Source organism: Melozone crissalis, unplaced genomic scaffold (assembly GCF_028551555.1).
Source record: "Melozone crissalis strain CALT ecotype California unplaced genomic scaffold, PUWL_Pcris_2 ptg000029l_1, whole genome shotgun sequence".
Classification (NCBI taxonomy): Eukaryota; Metazoa; Chordata; class Aves; order Passeriformes; family Passerellidae; genus Melozone; species Melozone crissalis.
The window spans coordinates 15,113,941-15,134,523 of record NW_026535807.1 but is presented as its reverse complement, the minus strand read 5'-3'; the positions used below and the strand labels follow the sequence as shown (position 1 = coordinate 15,134,523).

The following is a 20,583-nucleotide window of genomic DNA, read 5'->3' as shown; positions in this document are numbered from 1 at the left end:
TTACTAATTTTTTAGTTTATTTTTTTTGTTACTGTATTTAGTACTTTACTAAATACAGTAACAAAATCTCTGCCAAGGCTCTGATGTGATAAACTCTAATCTATTACATCAGAAAGTTGTGAAAATTTAGCATGAAGAAACAATTACTAATTTTTGTGGAACTCAAGGTCCTCAGGTAGTGTAAATTGCCAAGTCCAAGTGCTGAAGGGGGCAGCTGTACTGCTTGTAAGGAGAGACTTTGCTCTTGTGTTTTGTTGCTGAGGCAGTCACCAAGGTGGGGGAAAGCATTTGGTATCTGGATAAAGTAAGTCTGAAAATGTTTGAAAGGAATGCAGCCATGGTTACCATGGTTCCAGCTGGAGAAATCCCTTTGCCTTACAAATACTAATTCCTTTTAGGAATGTAAGTGCCCAAGAGCAGAATCTCTTAGGGAAAAGATAAAACACTTATTTCTTTTTGTTTGAATCCAGAGTGTCTCACTACAGCCCCCAGGCATTGTTGTGTACCATACCTACAGGAAAAGCACATGTTTTTTAAATAATAAAGAAGTCAAATGGAATTGGATTTGTAAAATAAAATTATAAACCTGTCTCTTTTCCTGCCTGTAGCTGAAATACTGTAACCTCCAGCAGTTGTGAGGGAGCTTACTGACGTGAGCCATTCCTGTGGCTCCTGCTCACACACTACAAGCTCAAGTTGCAATGTTTCAAGAGCAATTCTTACTTGTTCTTCCCAGGGAAATTTATTTTAAACAAAAACTGGCTCTCTGTATCCTCCTATCCTGGAACAGTTATTTTCAGAACTGTGGGGTATGTACCTTTTCACAGTATTTATTACAACCTGGCAGTACTGACAACTTGCTTTACACACAGTTAGAAACATTTCAGTAGAAGTTTAGCTGTTTATTAATCTTTTAGGCTATGGCAACAGCTTAACTAGAATTCATTTTATTCACTGTGTTCCTTTTTAGTGAAATACTCAAGATGTGACCTCCAGTAGCCTTCTGAAGTTAATCCCCCCATCCTTTTGTTCCCAGTGACTCCCCTGAACCTCCAGACCCAATTTCCAGCCTTCACGCTCCCTGCAGAGCTTGGTTGTATTCGTGGATGGATACAAAGTACTAAGAAAAAACCCAACCACTAAGCCAAGAAGTATTTCTCAATAGAAATTAATTTAACAAAACTTAACAAAGTAACAGCCTGCACACCATCATTTTTAGGTTTTGGAATGTCTCTTTGGCTTCCTGTCTGCTGCCTTCTTCTCTTCCGTGCCCGACTCCTGGACCGGCAGCCACTTGAGGGGATTGCGGCGGTACATGGGCCACGGGGGCAGCGTCAGCTGAGGGCAGAGGAGGCAGTCACAACAGGGACACTGGGTGCTCAGGGGCTGTTCTGTACAGCTCCTGAGGAAAATCTTCATCTCTAACTCATTATTTATTAGTCCTTAAAAACTCTTACAATTTCATATACATTTACAGTTTATATTGCAAAGTCACGCTTAAGTACGTGACTAAAGCACCCCAGGTTGTTGCAAGGAGAAGGACAGCACCCACCCTGAGGTAAAAAGGACTCCTGAGGTGACACCAGCATTCCCAGCACCTCCCACGTGCACTGAGACCCTCCCCTCTTGTGGCACCACAGGTAAGTAACACAGGGATGTTTAAGTAAGTAAGGAGCAGATGGATGATGACGATGCCAGAGAATTACAGGGGCTTTTCAAAACAGTGGAATGTCTGTGTGTCCTGAGTAGTGGTTGGTCAAATTGTGCTGTATCTGAGCTCTTGAGAGGTGTAAGAACCACAAGTTAAACCAGATTGGTTTTACTGTTATTTACTGTTTTACTATTGGGAGTGCCCCAATAGGAATGGGACACCTCTCATGTATAGTTAAGTAATTACTCCTGAAATTCCATATTCTGCCTCAGGCAGCAGGGGACAGCTGCAAAATTTTCATGCCAAGCTGCTACTGCACAGAAAGCCTCCCTGTCCCTTCTGTTATTAATGCTGTCAGCTGGACTTAACTCTAACTTTTCATTGAAATGAAACATGAACTCAAAAGTGGTGTTAAATTGCAAAAATTCTGCTAGCATTTAAAAAAAAGCACTTAATGGGCTGCAAAGCACTTTATGCAGACCAAAGGAAGCACAAATATGTATTAATAAATCTGAATTGCATAGCAAACATTAGTCTGTGCTGACAGCCCCTCAATTTAGCAATTATTCCATATTAAACAGTGCATGTATTTTTTGGTTTGAGGAAAAATATTCTTACCAAACATGATAAAGCAAATCCAGCCATAACTATGTAGACAGTCCATCCAAACTGTTCAGTGATGTATCCATAGATAAAACCAATTACCTGCAAAAACAAACATTAAAAAAATTCAAACTTTAAAAAAAGAAAAACTTTTCCCATGACATGATTAAGATGCAGGGGATAGATTTAGGTAGGAAAATACAGGTTTTTCAAAGGCATGTACATCTTTCAAACCTTTTCAAAAGTGCAGGCCAACAATGAAAGTAAAAGATGGGAAGTAGAAAAGTTTTAATCTATGACAGCCCATCTTTGTTTAAAGTTTTTAGTGACCCCAAACAATAAGAAAAATATTTATAAGATCAGAAAATAAAAATAGTCCTTTATGTTCTCACCCACAGGCCTACTATACTTACTGCAGAGACAAGAATGATTCCTTGAAAAATCTGTTCTGCTAATTTTTGGCCCTTGTAGTCCTGTGGAAAGAGACACTTCTTAGTCAGTCATTCAAAACACAGACCTGCCCACTTAACTATTTCAGGTTAGATCCTACAGTCTACCTGACCATGGGTTCTCAGCGTTTTTGTTCAACTTTCAAACCAGATTGTAATTATTTTTCTTACAGTGGCTGAAAACACCTCCTCTGCAGGCTTGGCCACATCACCTAGAAACAGAAGCAAGCACTGTCTGATCAGGGTAAGTAATGCAAGTTCAAAAGATCATTGTCGTCACTTTAACATCACTAAGTAAAGCTGTATCACCACAGAAGAGGGCATGGTGTGTGTGGCACCTGTGTCCTGGAGAAGGCTGACAGATAAATGTCACTAGGGTGGGTGCCAACAGGATGGTGCCAACCTCTCTTCAGTGGTGCCCAGCACCAAGATGAGGAGCAATGGCCAGAAACTAAAACACACCAAGTTCTACCTCAACAGAAGGAAGAATTTTATGTTGAGGATGGCAGAGCACTGGGACAGGCTGCCTGGAGAGGCCGTGGAGACATTCCAAATCCACCTGGATTCATCCCTGCTCCAGCTGACCCTGCCTTGGAGGGCTGGACTGGATGATCTCCAGTGGTTTCTTCCAAACCCAACTAATCTATGTTTGCATGATGTTAGAAAACTCTGGGAGCACACGCTGCCTTCTGTCCTACAGCAGAGGCAGGAAAGCACAGAGGGGCTTCCCTTACACAGACAGCTTCCTTTTACAGCGTGCCAGTCCCAAACGTCCTTTTACAGCGTGCCAGTCCCAAACTTCCTTTTACAGAGTGACAGTCCCAACTCGCAGGTCAAAACCCGGAATTACAGGAATTCATCCTGCAACCCCTAGCCGTGCCTCGTACGCGGGTGTCGCGCAGGGGACACAGAAACCCGCGCCGGCCGTGTCACCGTGCGTGCAGGGACAGTGAAACCCGCACCGGCCGTGTCACCGTGCGTGCAGGGACACTGAAACCCGCACCGGCCGTGTCACCGTGCGTGCAGGAACACTGAAACCCGCGCCGGCCGTGTCGCCGCAGTGCCCCGGTGCCGAGGCCCGAGCGGGCCCTACCATCTGCGTGGGGATGGAGCGGAACACGCTCAGCATGGCGGCGGCGCTTCTCCGGCTTCTTCCCGTTCCTCTTGGCAGCCGTCTCGGCGCTCCCGAGTAGGGCCCTGCTGTTGGCGGGGCGCGGCGCGGCCTCTCCGCTGCTACCGGCGATCGTCGCGGCGGAGCGGAAGGCGGCTGCTGAGCTGGCCGGAAACACGCCCCGTCCGCCCCGCCCAAAGCCCCGTCGGCCGGGGGTGCCGCCCCCAGCCCCGGCCATCGCCTCCGCGCCGCCGCCACCGCTCCGGGGCTGCTCCGCTCCCGCTCCCCCCAGCCCGCCGGGACGCATCCCCTCGGCAACGGCGCCCTCGCCCCCCAGGACCCCGGCGGAGGCGCCCTCCCCGGCAGGTGCGAGCCGCGGAGCCGCCTGTCGGAAACCCGCACTGACTCGGCGGCTCGCGGGCCGCCCTCCCGTCCCAGCTTCGGGCTCGTCCCACGGAGCCGCCGGGCGCCGCCGCGGCCCCGGTATCGCGGCGGGGTGGGCGCGGCGCGGGTTCGGTGCCTGGCGGCGGTCAGGCACCTGGGCGGGCACCCACGGGCACCCGCGCGCTGCCGCGGTGGCGGCGCGGGCGGACGGTCCGTGAGGGGCCGGGGCGGTGCGGGAGAGCCGGGCACGGGCCCGCCAGCCCCGGAGCGGGGCTGTGCCCGCAGAGCAGCCCGGGGAGCGCCGTGTGCGCTGCAGGCAGCCGGCGGAGCGGCGCGGTGTGCGTTTTATTGTGGTCCGTGACCATACCTGTGCAGTCCTGAGCCCGGCTGCCGCGTGTCGCTGAGGCGCCGGCCGTGTCCGTGCCCGCCTCAGCCCCGGCGCTGGGAATCGCCCGGCGGGACGTGGCGTTGTGCTCCCAGTCCCAGCTCCGGGTCCGGCCCCGTGCCAGCAGCGCGGCGGTGCTCGGAGGGCTCGGGGCAGGGATTTGTTGGGCTCCGCTGATGTGTCTGCAGCAGCGGGAAGAAAGTGGTTGTGATACATGTAACAGTCACAGCACGGTCTGAGGGGTTTTAATTTAGGGATTTCGCAAGTCTCTCACCGTTTCTGCTATTTTGCGTGTTGTTAAGGAGCTTTCTGTGTGTCGTTTGACAGCTCCTTCACACGCCAGGATACACAGCTCTTGTTCTGATTTCACCTCGACCCTTAAATAATGAACAAGCATGTTTGAATTTCTCACCGAAATTGCATTGGTGTTGTATTTCTACCACCTTCTATAACATGATGGTACTGCCTTCTTTCCCCCCCTTTTTTTCCCCAATTCACATAGCTAAAGAAATAGTTGCCACAGTAAAGAAAACATACATAATCTTCCAGATCTTTCAGATTAGTTTTGACTGGCAGAAGGAGTTTGGCCTTTTTCTGTCAGTGAAGTGGTAAGATCTGCATGTCTCCTTTCTATCTCTGAGATCTTCTTTAGATATGTGATTGTAGTGAGGGGGTCCCTAACATGAGAAGGACATGGACCTGTTAGAGTCCCTTCCAGTGCCTAAAGGGGGTGGAGAGGGACTTTGGACAAGGACATGGATGACAGGACAAGGGGGAATGGTTCCCAACTGGCAGAGGGCAGGTTTAAATGAGGTACTGAGGAGAAATTCTTCCCTGTGAGGGTGGTGTGGCCCTGGCACAGGCTGCCCTGAGAAGCTGGGATGATGTCTGTGCCCATGGCAGGGGTTGGAACCAGGTGATCTTGAAGATTCCTTCCAACCCAACCCATCCTGTGATTCTGTATTTGTAGTCAGGAACTTCCTGAGACCATACTCACTTTTTAAAATGTGACATAGTTTTATGTATGTCATAAAACTGACAGAGGGAAACACTCACTGCCTTGGGCGCTGAAGCTGTTGTGACACTCCTGGTGATAGTGTGCTGTGCCTCATGGAAGAATGCACTGACAGTGACTGCTGCATTTTTTTCTTGCAGATTTGCAGGAACCTTATGCTAATAAAATAAGAACAGAAAAATGACGTTAAGGAAAGGTATGTGTGTATGCTTGTCTGGTTTTTTTTTATATCTTTTGTATCTGAGTTTCTCAGATGTTCTCTGGTTATTTTGATAAAGATTTTTCTTCTTAATTTTCAGTGAACATTTCCATCCTTATAGTGGCTGTTGTCATATTTCTGCTAGTTATTCATCATAACTTCATAAGCCTCAGTGACTTCTTGAGACGGGAATTGTCAGGTATGTTGGGTTTTATTTTAATTTTAGAATATATATATTTTTAAGATTTGGTGGGAAAACACCTGCTCTGGCCAGACAGAACCTCTCACGTGGTTTGGGTGAATGGCAGAGGGAAGTTAATGAGGTTATAGGTGTGGCAGAGGGGACCAAAGGCAAGTGCAGACTACTGTAGCTCAGCCTTTTAATACCTTGTGCTGTGTGTGAGTATGTGTGGTTAAATGTGTGCAGTTTTCTGTAAATGTGGTGTTATTCTATTCGTTAGCATCTCAGATTCTCAAAAGCTGATGCTCTGAGTGTTTGATACTGGCTCACTGTAATCCACACCTCAGCTCAGGCATCCAATAGTATAACAGAAATAATTGAAGTGTTGGGAATTTTAGTGTGGTAATAATAATATATAATAATAAAAACAAGCATGTCATTTTTACTCCACAGATCCAAGTCCCTTAGGACTCCAGCCTATAGATTTCATTCCTGCAGCTCCCCAGAGGCTGGCAGATGAGAGGAATGACAAGGAGATTCCTGTGGTCATTGCAGCCTCGGATGAGAGGCTGGGAGGTGCAATTGCAGCCATGAACAGCATTTACCAGAACACCAGAGCCAACGTGGTTTTCCACATTGTTACTTTGAATGATACTGTGGATCACCTGAGGTAATGATATTTTCATTGGATTCCCACCTGTATTTCTGAGAGGAGAGCCAAGCTGCCTTTCCCTGGAGCTGCACTCCCCTGACTCCCAGTCCCAGCAGCTTTTTGACAGAACTGCTGTGGGAGTCCCACCATTCCTCCTGGTGAGGTTTCAGGGATGGAAAAGAAACATCTTTTCCAATGGGCTTATGTCCAACCAGTGAGGGGTTTGTTGGTGGAAGGGTTGTAAAAGGTACTTCTACATTTCATCTAAGCAATTCAAATGCTGGCAATCGTGTTTCTCCATTTTTGTAGATTACTCTTTGATTCTGTTATTCTAATCCCCTTCTGTCCACACTGATGGTTTTGGGAAAGGCCTGTGATAACAGGAATGTGTATTGCTGATAAAGCAAGAAGTGACCTCATACCTTTGACATGTCCCAGGTGTGCAGGTGCTGACCCTGGACTTGCCCCAGTGGCCACACAGGACAGCACTGATGGCAGCATCAATTACACCCCAGATGTGTTTGTAGGGCAGGGAAAGAGTGCCTTTCACACTTCCAGATCTGTGTCGCATCCAGATCTGTGTCACTGTTAGCTGGGTCTCCTGCTTTTCCCTTGATTTTGTGTCATTAACAAGATCTGTGCCTCTCTCCTGCTTGCAGGATGTGGCTGAGGATCCCTCCTCTGAAGAATATGAGGTACCGAATTCTGGATTTTGACCCTCGTGTCCTAGAAGGCAAAGTACAAGTGGATCCCCAAAAGGCAGACAACTTCAAACCAGTGAGGATGATGCTGATTACTTTTTGCAATTAGTAGCTAATAACAGTATATTTTGATGTTGGCTTTTGAACCCAGCTGGAGATCAAAACCAAGCCTGTTAGCATAGAAGCAATCTTTCATAATAAAATCCCTAAGTTTCAGTAAAATGAAGTATCTGGATAGTGAGAGATGGATTGGAATATCTACATATGCATGCCTAGGATCATTTTTTGCTGCTAGCCACAGTGAAACACTGCAGCTGGCATGTCAAGCATGCCAACACCTCAGAGATGCTGCAGATCTATGTGGAGAAATAAGTAATTCTTATATAGACCAGTTTCAAAGTTAGTTTATCAATGCATACATTCATGGTAAACCAGGAATTGATGGAACTTATTTTAAATTGTAGCGTATTGCGGCCTATTTTACTTCCTCTATAGATGTTGTCTTGGACATTAATGCCATAGATAAGTGCCAGAAAAATCAGTCAATTTCACATTTATTTGGACACTCTTTTCATTTAATTTTCCACTTGTCTTGCTTTGCTGTCCTCACAGTTAACTTTTGCAAGATTCTACTTGCCCAGCTTTGTACCTCATGCAGAGAAGGTCATCTATGTGGATGATGATGTAATAGTGCAAGGTATGGGACCTTTGTTAGCTGCCACTGGCCTTATGCTGAGGTCAGTATCTTATCTCTCACAGAACCCAAACATTTCTGTACAAACTTTGTAAATATGAGTGAATTGAGTTAAACTGAATATTTATCTGCTAACAATGGACTGAACAAAGCCTAACTTGGCTCTTAGTCAGGATTGCTTTTGATTTTCCTGTGCTTGCTTTCATTTTCCAGGTGATATTGTTGAACTTTACAACACCCCATTGAAGCCTGGACATGCAGCTGCATTTTCAGATGACTGTGACTCAACCAGTAGTAAAGTTGCTGTCCGTGGAGCAGGCAATCAGGTCAGTTTTAGTCTTGTTCAGTGATAACAATATTGTAGATCTCAGGCTTTTGGGAATGCTCCAAATGCTGAAACCTAAACCTAAATGTGACTTTCCCTGCCCAAACCAGTTTTACAGATGGGACCTGCGGTTTCTGATCAGGCACAGTAAATTACCTGGAATTTTTGCTGTGCTTTACAATGAGAGCAGTTCTCATTGTGGAACAGTGGGAGGTCTGAGAACATTGAAGGGACAATTTTTCATTTCTGAATGTATAAAAAGTACTTTAGCTGAGACTGGTACCATATTAATAATATGGTATTATTAACTCCATGCAGCATTCCTTAAAATATGTAGTCTATATAATCATATTTTCAAAATGTTACACCTCTTAAGCTTTCTTTCTCTCATTTTAAAGGAAAGGATATTTACTGTAACAACTTCAACTTACATCTGTCTGCTATGAGTTGTGCAGAATTTTTCTTTAGGAATTTCCCTGTATATTTTAAGCTAATTTCTACTCTCTTCCCCCCCCACCAGTACAATTACATTGGGTTTTTAGATTACAAAAAAGAAACCATCCGAAGGCTTGCCATGAAAGCCAACACCTGCTCTTTCAATCCTGGAGTTTTTGTTGCCAATCTGACAGAATGGAAATTACAGAACATCACTAAACAACTGGAGAAGTGGATGGCGCTTAATGTGGTGTAAGTACCCCAGGCTAGGGCTGCCGGCAGCTCAGGGTTCTGCTGGAGGCATTCCCTCTTGAACAGAGAGCTGTGTATCTCTGCTGCAAGTGAAAAATCAACTGATCAGCATCCTTTCCACTTCCAGAGAGGAGCTCTACAGTAAGACTCTGGCTGGCAGCATCACAACACCTCCCCTGCTAATTGTGTTTTACAAGCAGCATTCCAGTATCGATCCCATGTGGAACGTCCGACATCTTGGTACGTGTGAAGTGTTTGTGATGCTGCTCCCCCAGGGGGTTTTTCCAGGGCTGTAGCTGGACATCTTGTTGATGATGTAGCAAAAGGAGATTTTATTCCCCTAATCTGTCCTTTGTTCTTTAGGAAAAACAGCTTTGCAATTCCATCTTGGGGCTTGTGGGCCTGAGTCTTTCTCAAGCTGCTGGGGGTTAGTTCTCAAACTGACTTTCTCAAAATCTCATTTTCCACAAATATATTGTATCTGATGTGATCCAAGGTGTTTCTTCCAAAACTTTTGAGAAGGGCAGACATTCATGTCTGTTCTAGTGATGAAGCACCAGTGCTGGGAGAGCGTTTTCAGGTTATGTTTCTGATGAACAATACATAGGCTACTGAATTCATCTGGTTGTTAATTGGATTTTAAAGAATTTGGAAGTTAAGGCAGTGTATGAAAATAGTCACAGAGTGATCAAAGTGACATTTAGTTGCACCTGATTGTTTTTCATTTGCCCTAATTCTGCTTCCCCTATTACCTCCTTTCCCCATAACTGATAAGATTTCCTTTGTTAAATCCTTTGTTTTGAAGTTGTTTTGCACATTGGTGTTTTGGCTGCCTTTATTTCAAACACTAATGCTTCTTTTTCAATTGCAGGGTCTAGTGCTGGGAAAAGGTACTCTCCTCAGTTTGTGGAAGCTGCCAAGCTGCTCCATTGGAATGGACATTTCAAACCCTGGGGAAGAACAGCTTCCTATGCTGAAGTCTGGGAGAAGTGGTATCTCCCTGACCCTGCAGGCAAGTTCAACCTGATCCGCAGACACTCAGAGGCCTATGAAGCAAAGTAAAGTCCATTTGAATAAAAGATGACATTTTCTCAGGAACTTCTGGAGCCAAGCAGAATATTTTTCTTTAAGCCAACTTGTATTACAGAGCCAACCCTGCCTTCTGGAGCACAAGGTGATGCACTTGTTCAGGTGCAGTTCTGAAATGCACAGGTCCAAAGGAGGCTCCTGTCACCTGTGTGACACACGATGCTACTCCAGCAGCACTACAGAAAACAAGGGAAGATCTCCACAAACGAGCACTTTTTTGTTTTGTCATTTCAGTTGCGTTCTCCTGCTCCTTGCTACAGGTCTTCTAGCGGGGGATCATTTTGTCAATTACAGAAACAAAGTTTCTAAGAACAAGATACAAATTCAACTGGTGCTTGCACCAGCAAATCTTGCACAGCAATGTACTGTAATTAAGAGCTGCCTGGGTTTTGTTTCGTTGTTTGTTTTGTTTTGTTATCCTGTGAAATAATTCCCTCAACAACCCTTCCTTGCATGAAATCTCCTCCCAACCATTTCTCTTTAAGTCTTTCTTACAGAATTCTGCAAAATTGAATCATTTTTGAAAGATTAATCTTTTGAGTATTATTTCACTATGCAAAATGGTTTTAACTGCCAGTGAACACTAAACCAATTTTTTTGGAAAGTGGTGGATGAAACTTTGTTCAAAAATAAAGCTAATTGTAAGATGCTGATTCCAGCCTCAGGTAAATGGCAATCTAATTCCAGTCTTGATATAGGAAGTGTTTCCTTTGTGCACAGTAGCAAGTGATTAAAGCCAAAGTGAATTCATCTGGTCTTTGTGAAAGCAATCTAATTCTAAAATAGTACAAACTACTTATTTTGGGGACCAGGCTGCATTAATTACAGATTAATTTTGTATATTGAGTTCCTCATAGTTCTCTCAAGTGAGCTACACTCTGCTATGGTTTTTCCTGCTGCGCCTTTCCTCATCTGGGAACTCATCAAATGAGAAGCCTGTGCCCTCTGCAGCCAGCTGCCCATCACCTGTGCTAAGGTAAGTTGGTTTGTTTTTTCTAGTTGTATTGTTGAGTGATAGTTATTATCAGCTGATATATCCCAGCAGCCACTGTGCCAACTACTCCATTTAACAGAGGTTTGCACTCAGGCTTGTGAAGAGCCCTTGGTGGAGGATGTTCAGACAAAAGGCTTTGTGTTCATCACAGCTGAGCCTGCCTGGTCTGAAACACAGGGCAGCAGAGGTAAAGGATTCCTTGACTGTGAATATGGTTTTAGTTCTGCTTCAAAAGGATTTTAAACTGCTGCTCTCATTGCAGTCACTGCCTGTAGTTGTGTTTCTGTCATGGATACCCTGATCTGGTTTGTTACCTGTTGTTTCTTTTCCTAGGTTTTGATGAACCATTAGAACAAGAACCATTCTTGTCCTTGAAGCAGTTAGGAGTAATTAAGTAAATTCACTTAACAACTTTGAAAGATTTTACTTTGATTAGCTGACAATGCAATTCAGCTGAGCAAGCTGGGTTTTAGCAGGCTTAAAGGAACTGCCTGTTTGTGTATGCACTTGACATCTTTTTAAGCTGCCCATAAGAATCTATGCCTCAGCAGACATTGAGGGAAAACAAACCTATTTATCAAAGAACAGAGAAATCATACTTTTCAGTTTTAAGAAGATAACAAGCACAGGAGATGCTTTGCAAAAATGTACTAAAAAGTCACTGTCTAAAGTCATGCTCTAAGAGTAAAATCTTTGTAATCCTCTAGGAAAACTTAAGAGTTATTGCTTGAACATGACTAGAATGAAATGTTTATCAATAATTTTTCAAAGACAAAGGGTTTATCCTCTTGAAGGGTATTTTATAAGGCAAAATAAACAGACTAAGTGAGTTTTAGGAATTTATTAAAACAGGAGGAATATTAGGAATTTTTAAAATAGGCTTTAATATAGGAAATAAACTTTATGACAAAGTTGAGTAACAATCAGTTTCTTAGACCTGTATAAAATCTGGAACTATCCAGGGAGATGCACTATTATGTACATTATCTGACACAGCAACAGCTGAGTCTTTGCAGCAGCTCTGGCTCTGCAGCATCCTCCAGCTTGTGCTGCAACCCCAGTGTTCCTGACTGCTCTTTAAGCCAGCAGCAGCTCTCCAGAGAGTGCTTCCCACCTGGTTTGTTACACGTAGTCTGTATTAAAATCATAGGCATCATCCTCATCTGCAGGTTTGTCTAAGCTGAAGGACAGTGATCTGGAACGTTCATTTCCTGAGAAGAGACAAACATGTGTTAGTGAAACCAGTGCAAATCCTGGAGCTTCCAGAGCCCATCCCTGAGCCAGGGTTCTGAATACACACCTGCCCTCTGCTCCTTGGGATTTGTAGGATTTGTTTGGTGTGTTCCAGGCTTTGCTCTTCTGGTGACCTGAACTTGGCTTTCCTGCAAGTCAGAGGTCAGACATTATTTTAACATCATTAATGAAATTTCCTATGCAAATGAAACCTAACAGAGCCTGGGGAAAGTGTGGATGGCTCCTTGTATAGCTGAGCCTCACTGCTGAGGCCAAGTGACTTGGAACAATGTTGTTTCCTTAACTCAGGAGAAAAGGCCAATCCTAGAGAAACCCTCATTTACCTCTTTGACATCATCATCATCTTCTTCCATATCACCTTCATCATCATCACTTTCTGTGAATTCCTCTTCCTCCTCTTCTTCTTCTTCTTCCTCCTCTTCTTCCTCCTCTTTGCTTGTTTCCATGTTTCCCCAGTTTGACCCTTCCTCTATCACTTTATTTTCCTCTATTGTCCCATTTGTCATTCCAGCTGACTGAAAAGCAATGCTGCTTGCTGGACTGGGGTGCTTTAAAGCTGCAGAAAACACAGGAAGTGTCTGTTCAGCACAGATGTAATGCCCAGCCCCAAAGTGGGGAAACTGCAATTCTGTCCCCTCCCTGCCAGACAGGGCTCCCACACAGGGTTCTGCCATCAAGACAAGGAAATTCTCTGAGAAAAGCTTTCCCTGAGGCATTTACAGAAAACTGCTAAGAGCTGGAAAACCTGGATTTGAGTGTAGGTAAGTTTACCTAAGTGAGTTTAGTTTAGATAGCAGGAAAAAATTCTTTACTGTGAGGATGGTGAGGCCCTGGCACTGGTTTCCCAGAGAAGTTGTGGCTGCCCCATCCCTGGAAGTGGAGGGGGCTCTGACTAATCTGGTCTGAGTGAAAGGTGGCCCTGCCCACAGCTGGGGGTTTGGAACAAGATGAACTTTAAGGCCCCTTCCAACCCAGGCCAATCTGTGACTCTATGGTTAATGGTAGTCTATAACAGGAACAGTCCTACCTTGAACAGTGTTGCTGTTTTCTTGTTCTAGGTTATTTAAATTAAAGCCTTCCTGCATTTCAGCTATTTTTTGTTCTGTAAGATAGGGTGGTGGTTTCTGAGATCCTGGAGGTTGTGAGTAGTACTTTATTCTGGCTCTGAGAAAATAAAAATCAGCATTAAAAAACAACTATTAAATCACTGTATTTAAAAATAAAACCCAGAGCACAAAGCTCTCAAACTAATAACTATTTAATAGATATTAACTATTCAATAGATATTAAAATCTGACTCTGAAGTTGTCAACAGTATTAAGGGGATAGCCCACTCCTGAGAGGAAAATGCAATGGCACTTTGTCACCACAGATCAGCTGCCTGTAAAAGCAGCTGAGTCACTTCAGCAAGGGAGATAGTCACAGTCAATTACTGAATGTGAGTTACATTTATTCCTACCCTCAGAATATAGGAACCACCCTGAATTTCCACAGAAAGTTTGCCATATCCTTTCCTGTCCAGAAGAGGATAACATAGACTTGGCATGGAGAGGAAAGCACATTTCCATTTCAGAAACTGTCTATGCAGTAATGTGCAACAGGCTTTGACTCTTCTTGTGTAACCTTCACTACTTAGAAAATTATCTCTGGATGGCATCCTCTAAATCTGATGGACAATCCAGCTCTTTACCCAAGTGGAATGTGAGAAAGGAAGGGAAAAAAGCAGCCTCTCCTTTTTAAGTACTTTGCTGGACTCAGTGCTTCTGCTGTGCTGGATTAACAGTGAGAGAAAGATGAGCAGCAGAGAGCAAAGTTCACAGCATACATACCCTGTCCAGTCACAAAGCACTAGTTTAGCCATATTTTCTATGTCAGGAACACCTCCCTTTTTTAGCATGCCCCTCTTCTGAGCCAGTAAAGATAAAAACTCTTCAGGGTCCCTGAAATCTGGGATATTATAGTGCATCATTACCTAGGGCAAAAGAAAATGGCACATTCAGAAAGAGATGCCCATCCTTCTCATAGTTTTAGGAGTATAAAAGAGCAAATAAAGTTGGATAAAAGTGAGGACAGAGTAAGAGAAAAGCTGTTTTTCTCACACATGTGGGAGTAAACATTAGAAAGTAAAATGCCTACTTCATCAACAAACTCATCTGCCATTCAGGCAGACTCGTGGGTGTGCAGACACAGTGTAGGTGCACAGTTTGTGCTGACTGGGAGTGGGGCTGGGGCTGAACCTCATCCCCAATGGGCACAGCTTTGAGCAGCAGGTGAGCAGCACTGACCAATGAGCCATGGAGTGCCCAGGGGCACTGAGCAACCACCAAAGGGAGCAGAGGGCACACAGGTGCAGGGAATCAACAGGAGGGGATAAAAGGCTGGGCTGAAGAACAAGAAGGGCAGATGCTTGAAGCCTCCTGAAGAGGTAAGGTGTTACTTTGTGTGGGCTGAAGCTTGCTGAAATTGTGTGGGGATACTCTGTGTATTGTGCTGTCTCAAACATGATATGTGCTGCAACAGGACAGCACGCTGGTCTGTGAAAACTCTTCTCAAAGAACTGAAAAGCAATTAGGCTTAGGTTAATTTGCTTGAAACTAGAGTGAAATCAGAGTTGGATCTGAGGTCTTCACTGTAACCTAGGCAGCATACAAGCAGTATCATCATTTTTCACTCTCTGATTGTGTGGTGATGAAGTCTTAAAAGCAATGCTCTTTACTCTGGCTGTCAGGATTGTGGCATGCTGTTCTGCCTTCTGTTTGTAAGGATGAAGGATCACCCTTGGCATTGCCACTTTGAATGCTTAGGAAAGCAGTTCAAAACCTATCAGCATTAGCTACAGCAAAATGAACTTTCATTACTGGGCCTAAGAAACCTACAGAGAAGTCTGATGCAGTGAGAGACATAGAAAAAACATGGAGCTCACCTGCTGCTTACTGCAGTGATTTATTATGGCATTTACTCCTTCAATCACAAGTGCTGAGTCTGATCCTTCAGGGTCTATGATACTTCTCAAGGCCAGAGCAAGAGCACTGTTAGAAGGATCTGCAATTATACTTGGACTGTCCAGCATCTTTGTCTGCTTATCAAGGTGCACAGCTTGCATGGACCTGTTCAGAGGAAAATGCACTGTGAGCAGATAATCAGTGAAGGACTGGTGATGGTGAGGGATGCAAGACACAAAGCTCAGTGTTGGATTGAATGTGCTTCATACAGTCAGTTTCAATGTTTTGTCATCATGTGCTTTGTGTAGGATAGACATTTAAACAAACAAAACATCAAGCTTATACATAAGTTTATCCCTTGTGTAGATAAGGGATACACAAGGAGAGAGCTTGCATTATACATATCAATACCTTTCATCTTGCAGATTTCAATGTGCATTTAAAGCTGCACACTGGTGTGCTTTGCCCCTAATGGACTGAAACACAAATTCATGGTAACTGAAACACAACAAACAAGGAAAGGAACAGCTTTGATCAGGCTGAGCTTACTTGGTAACACCTCTTGTCAGGCCAACATTACAAGCACGTTTTCCTTTGAGACTGTTGATTATGCTGCTCTTTCCCACGTTAGGGAAACCTGAGGAAAAATCACATAAATCCTTGTAAGTTAAATCAGAAAACAGCTTTTTAACACCCATCAAAACAGCTTCTACCAGTTATCTTTGCTAAGGTAAGCATCAGTGTGAGATCAGAGTTGGATCTGAAGTCTTCACAGAAATAAGACAAAGAATGTATCCTCATTTCTCACACTTGCAGGATTTGTAGTGCTGCATTCCATGGGATTTTTGTCAGGCATGAGGCAGGCAGTGCCAGTGGAGCACATATCCTGCCTTCTTTGGGCTCCCACAGATCTCTGTGGAAGTGCACCATGGATCCCTGGCAGCTGAAGCACTACAACACTGGGAGCCTTAGATCAAAGAACAAAGCCTGGAAAGCTCACTAGCAAACCAGGTGTTAGCAGTTTTACCCAGTCCTGTAGTATAGGATCCCAAAGCTTTATGGGAGAAGAAAACTCCTCCTGTTTCTCCAAACACTTACCTACCACCCCAACCTGAATGGCTCTGTCTTGGGTCTTGCCATACCCTTGGAGAAGCTTCAAAAGGCATTTGCTTCCAAAATACTGAGAGGTTTCTGAGAAATCAACACGTGCATGTCTTTTTGTGACCTGTTCCTGCTACAGGAGTCAAAGGCAAAAAAACCCCATGGTCAGGAGCTATTAAGGGAGATAAAATATGGACACAGATTTATTCATCTACTGTAACTGCAGTGGTAAGAATTCCCCCACTGTACTGCAAAGCTCAGTCAAAGTGTAAAGGCACATCCATCAGTCCCAGAAGTGCAATCAAACCAGGGGAAAAGGAATTTTAAAGATGTTTTAACATGTATGACTGCAAACACATAACCTCTTCATGGGACAGCCTGCAGTGCTCTTACCATAGTCTTGTCCTTCATCATTGTTGCTGACTTAAAAGCAACAGTTGGAAACTCTTCCTTCAAATAATTCAACCATTTCTCTACGTTGTCCTTTGGCACTAAATCTGGAAAGAAGAGCAGTTCTTTCACTCCTTAAATTAACCTTATCATGACAAATACCCTGAGAACTCTAATATAAAGGACTGAGTGCATTCCCCAAAGGCCCACAGGGTCTCTGCCTTAGCAGAGCACATCACAATTACATTTCTGGCCTCTGTATTAGGTTTTTAATGCTGGGGTCTTGCTAGAAGATTTGTATGGTACAGAATGATCTTCTGTGAAGGATTACCCCACAGTCCTTGCAAAGGCTACTTTACCACAAAGTTCCCTTTGCTCTTGTTGTTGCTCTTGGTATTTTATTTTCTTTACTTAACTGCTGGTACTTGGTAATTTGCAGCCTTTTTAGTGAGCTCAGAGTTGGATCTCATGTCTTCAATGAAATGTCAGATTCCTTTAAAATCTTCATAGCTCACCTACCAAAGAACCACAGTGCCAATAACACTGTGACAAAACCTGTGTTTCTTACCAATTTTGTTCAGAACCAAGAGCAGCTTTTTGTTCCCTCCAGAGGAAGTGACAGCTTGCTCCAGCTGAGGACACCTGCAGCCCATTGGATCTCTGGCATCCAAAACCTCCAGAACCACATCTGAGGCCTCAAGTACCTGGGTCAGAAAAAAGACAAGACTTAAACACGACATCACAGACCAGATGACAATTCTGGTATAGCTGTGGCTTAGAAAAATACTTTAGTGTTCTAGTTTCTCACAGACAAACTTTGTGTTCTAAACAGTAACACAAAAAAGGGAAAATAACATGTGGTCTTATTGCTGACTCTCATATAGTGATATAAAAATAGTTGAAGCCTTTCACCTTCGTGAGCTCCCTGCAGAATGATTTCTTAGAATTTTTATTCAGTGGTTTTTTAGTCTTTCCTTTGGATTTGCCAGAGGATTCCTAAAGCAAATAAAAACAAAAGGAAATTATTTAAATGAGAATTAGTGCCTAATATTTGTATGTACATTCAGCATGAAATTGTAACATGCTGCTTAAGAAGGTTCAGTTTCAGAATGACTTCTACAGGTTCAAGAAATCAAAATGATAGAGGAAAGGACTCCTACCTGTCCCTCTGCTTTCTCCTTGACTGTGGCTGCATTCTTTTTAGCTTCCAGCTTCCTCTTCTTTTCATGTTCTTTCTGTCTGTTGAGCTTCTGCTTTTGTTTCAGTTCTTCCAGCTGATTGCAAGCAAAACCCCAGGCCAGATAAGACATCTTTGAAAGTGGTAAGGAAGAATGTTCTTTCTCCCCATTCCTCACCCAAGCTCCTGAGCCAGCTCAGTTAGAAGTCCTGGCTATCCAGGACTCTGGGAACTCTTTTTTTTTTTTTTTCATCCTACCCAGAGGCAGCCATGCATTAGCTTGATCCCAAAAGAGCAGCTCTGCAGCCACCCCTACAGCTGACAAATGTCACATTAGTCCACCCTGCAGACAGTAGATTCCTATTTTCTGTATAATCCCATAATGCCATGATTTAACTCCCAGCACTCCAATGGGACATTTCTGTATCCCAGCACCACAGGGAATTTTGACTGCATTAAAAATGACCCTTCCAGCGTGTTCCCGTGCACAGTGAGGAAACAAAAGTTAAAAATAAAGAGCAAATCATTATTTGATTTGCTCATATTTCCAGCGTTGCACACTGTACAATGCTGGAAATAAATACATCGTTTTTCCAAAGCACGAGTCTGCTGGGACCGTCTACCATGACCGTTCCTCTGAGTGCTCACTTATGCACACAAAGCTTCCATAAAGAGAGGGATGGTTTTTGCCCTCTCGGTTTTTGCCCTCGTTACCACAAACTGTGTTTTACCCTCTGCTTTCTCTGCTCCGCTTCCCGCAGAAGCTCCTCCTTAAACGGCGCCGCACTGGGAATTCCGGGATCCTTCTTGGGTTTTTTGTGTCCGCGTTTCTTGGCCTCTTTCCGGACTTTCCGGTGGTGTTCTCTGATCTGAAGCGGGCACAAGAAATCTCCTCAGTCCAAGGCCCGGAACCGCAGCGCGGCGGCCCCGGGACGGCCAAACGCGGCACCGGGGCCGGGCCTCACCTTCTTCTGGATCTTGTAGCGCTTGTGGCAGCTCAGCCTCTTGCTCGCCTTCCGCAGCTCTGCAAGGCACCGCGCCCATCAGCGCCGTGCACCGACACGCACATCCCCGCCACCGAGCTCCCGCCGCCGCTCCCCCGAGCCCCAGCCCCCGATTCCTGCCCCCTCGATCGCCGCCGCTCGCTTGGCCGGGGGGGGCCGCCACCCCCCGGTGCTGGGCCGCCTCCCGCGCCCATCCTGGCCCCTTCTGTCCCGTCCCCGCCCGTCCCGTCCCGTCCCGGAGCCGCTCCCGGCGCTTCTCCCGGCGCTCACTCGGTCGCTTCATGGCGGCGCCACGTGCTCCCGCCGGCGGGCGCTGCCGTAAAGCGCGCCGGCGCTGCCCCGCCGGGGTGTCGCGCGGGCTCGGCGCGTTGGGCGGCCGGGCGCGCTTTGCGACGGCGGCGGCGGCGGCGGCGGCGGCACCGGTGGTGTCGGGACGGGCGGTACCGGCGGGACGGGACGGGCCGGGCCGGGCGGACCCCGCGCACCCACCCCGGGTCGGCCGCGGCTGCGGGAGGCGGAGCGGAGCCGGCGGGGTGAGCGGCGCGGGCGGGGCGCGGGCCGGAGCTTGGAGGCCGCTGCCTCCCTTTGTGTGGCGGCGCCGCCCGAGCGCGCAGCGGCCGCGCCGGGCCCGGGGCGCCGAGCGCCGCCCGCCCCTGTCACCCGCCCCGGGCCCGGGCCGTGTCGCCGGGCCGGGTGCGCCTCAGCGCTTCCTTCCCGCCGCGTTCCCGCCGTGTTCCCCGTGCCGGCGCCGGGCCGGGCCCGCGGGGTGACAACGGCGGCTCCCGGGGCGGGCCCGGGCACAGCGGCGGGTCCTGCCCGCGGTGGCGGCAGCGCGGGGCGGGCCCGGGACACGGTCCGGAGCCGGGAAAGGGCTTCCCTTTGTTTCCTGCCGGGGATAACCCCTGAGCTCCCGGGCTGGGGCTCCGCCGCCTCGGGGCAATCACATATTCGGTGTCTTTGTTCCTTGTCCCGGTGTGGATAAAGCCGTGGCTGTGTTGTCCCTCTCGCTTTTCCCCAGCTTTGCCCTTTCACCGTGCCTGGTCGCTGCCAGCCCCCTCTTCCCATCCCGTGGCAGCTTTCTGTGCGATCGGTAACCGGGGGAGATTCCGGCTGCGTTTCCCTCCCCTGTTCCCTTGGCTAAATTTACCGTGTTTCGTGTTTCTGGTGAAACGTGGGAGATCCTGATGGCAATACATACTACCCGTGGTATCTATTGGTTTTTAGCTCTCTGCCAGGAGGCAGAAAATGAACCTCTAGAGTGCTAGGATGTTTTATTTTAAGTGTGAGATGTCCGACGTGTGTAAAACCTGTTGGTGTGGAGAGATTGGAGTGACACTTGTGGTCCTCCTGTACAGCTTTTGAGAGAGACAGCCTTCCTTTCCCCGTTGTGCATATCAGTGTACCTGTGAATTAGTAATTTCTTGCTGTGGTTTTGTGACATTTTTCTGGCTAGTGAGGCAATTACCGAGGAGATGCTCAAGCTCCTGTTGCATTGGAGGTGCTCATTGATAGCAGTGGAGATTGTTGGTGTGACTGTTGTGAGCCAGCAGTGCAATTGCAGAAGCTCAGGGAGAGAGTGTCTGCAGTACAACTGT

General features: G+C 46.2%; 4 protein-coding genes and 4 non-coding genes across 27 annotated transcripts in view; 2 read left to right on the top strand and 6 right to left on the bottom strand.

The window, feature by feature from the left end:
• Window positions 1-881: 881 nt before the first annotated feature.
• SPCS1 (signal peptidase complex subunit 1) lies at window positions 882-3,995 on the bottom strand. Its single transcript, XM_054280913.1, has 4 exons — window positions 3,797-3,995; window positions 2,668-2,727; window positions 2,270-2,356; window positions 882-1,338 (listed from the first exon to the last, which is right to left on the bottom strand). The coding sequence occupies exons 1-4, from the start codon at window positions 3,830-3,832 to the stop codon at window positions 1,216-1,218; spliced, it is 306 nt and encodes a 101-aa protein (XP_054136888.1). The 5' UTR covers window positions 3,833-3,995; the 3' UTR covers window positions 882-1,215.
• On the top strand, window positions 2,758-10,876 carry GLT8D1 (glycosyltransferase 8 domain containing 1). Of its 3 annotated transcripts, none has more exons than XM_054280912.1 (10): window positions 2,758-2,947; window positions 5,739-5,794; window positions 5,898-5,996; window positions 6,432-6,648; window positions 7,290-7,407; window positions 7,944-8,028; window positions 8,239-8,351; window positions 8,871-9,037; window positions 9,165-9,277; window positions 9,909-10,876. In XM_054280912.1, exons 2-10 carry the CDS (start codon window positions 5,779-5,781, stop codon window positions 10,097-10,099), a joined length of 1,119 nt encoding a protein of 372 aa, XP_054136887.1. In that variant the 5' UTR covers window positions 2,758-2,947; window positions 5,739-5,778; the 3' UTR covers window positions 10,100-10,876. The 3 variants fall into 3 exon arrangements, with proteins under 3 accessions (XP_054136887.1, XP_054136886.1, XP_054136884.1); XM_054280911.1 differs by lacking the exon at window positions 2,758-2,947 and adding an exon at window positions 4,050-4,176 and having other exon boundaries at window positions 5,736-5,794; XM_054280909.1 differs by lacking the exon at window positions 2,758-2,947 and adding an exon at window positions 4,050-4,180.
• A 1,130-nt stretch (window positions 10,877-12,006) lies between these two features.
• On the bottom strand, window positions 12,007-19,313 carry GNL3 (G protein nucleolar 3). The gene is made up of 15 exons (XM_054280908.1): window positions 19,259-19,313; window positions 18,950-19,008; window positions 18,716-18,853; window positions 17,968-18,081; window positions 17,720-17,803; window positions 17,376-17,511; window positions 16,811-16,914; window positions 16,415-16,550; window positions 15,866-15,953; window positions 15,298-15,481; window positions 14,204-14,346; window positions 13,402-13,538; window positions 12,698-12,930; window positions 12,421-12,502; window positions 12,007-12,331 (listed from the first exon to the last, which is right to left on the bottom strand). Exons 1-15 carry the CDS (start codon window positions 19,269-19,271, stop codon window positions 12,243-12,245), a joined length of 1,740 nt encoding a protein of 579 aa, XP_054136883.1. The 5' UTR covers window positions 19,272-19,313; the 3' UTR covers window positions 12,007-12,242.
• LOC128939993 (small nucleolar RNA SNORD19) lies at window positions 14,967-15,043 on the bottom strand. Its single transcript, XR_008483277.1, has one exon. It is a non-coding gene; the product is annotated as a small nucleolar RNA SNORD19 (small nucleolar RNA).
• LOC128939994 (small nucleolar RNA SNORD69) lies at window positions 15,548-15,623 on the bottom strand. Its single transcript, XR_008483278.1, has one exon. It is a non-coding gene; the product is annotated as a small nucleolar RNA SNORD69 (small nucleolar RNA).
• Window positions 16,052-16,122, bottom strand: LOC128939992 (small nucleolar RNA SNORD19). The gene has a single exon (XR_008483276.1). It is a non-coding gene; the product is annotated as a small nucleolar RNA SNORD19 (small nucleolar RNA).
• Window positions 17,248-17,320, bottom strand: LOC128939991 (small nucleolar RNA SNORD19). Its single transcript, XR_008483275.1, has one exon. It is a non-coding gene; the product is annotated as a small nucleolar RNA SNORD19 (small nucleolar RNA).
• A 131-nt stretch (window positions 19,314-19,444) lies between the features above and the next one.
• PBRM1 (polybromo 1) overlaps window positions 19,445-20,583 on the top strand; it is a 55,315-nt gene continuing 54,176 nt past the window's right edge. For 17 of the 18 annotated variants that reach the window (XM_054280663.1, XM_054280671.1, XM_054280662.1 and 14 more), the window contains exon 1: window positions 19,445-19,521. The gene's annotated coding sequence lies outside the window, so the exon portion shown is untranslated. The remainder of the gene's footprint in view (window positions 19,522-20,583) is intronic. The other variant, XM_054280664.1, reaches the window with a different exon arrangement.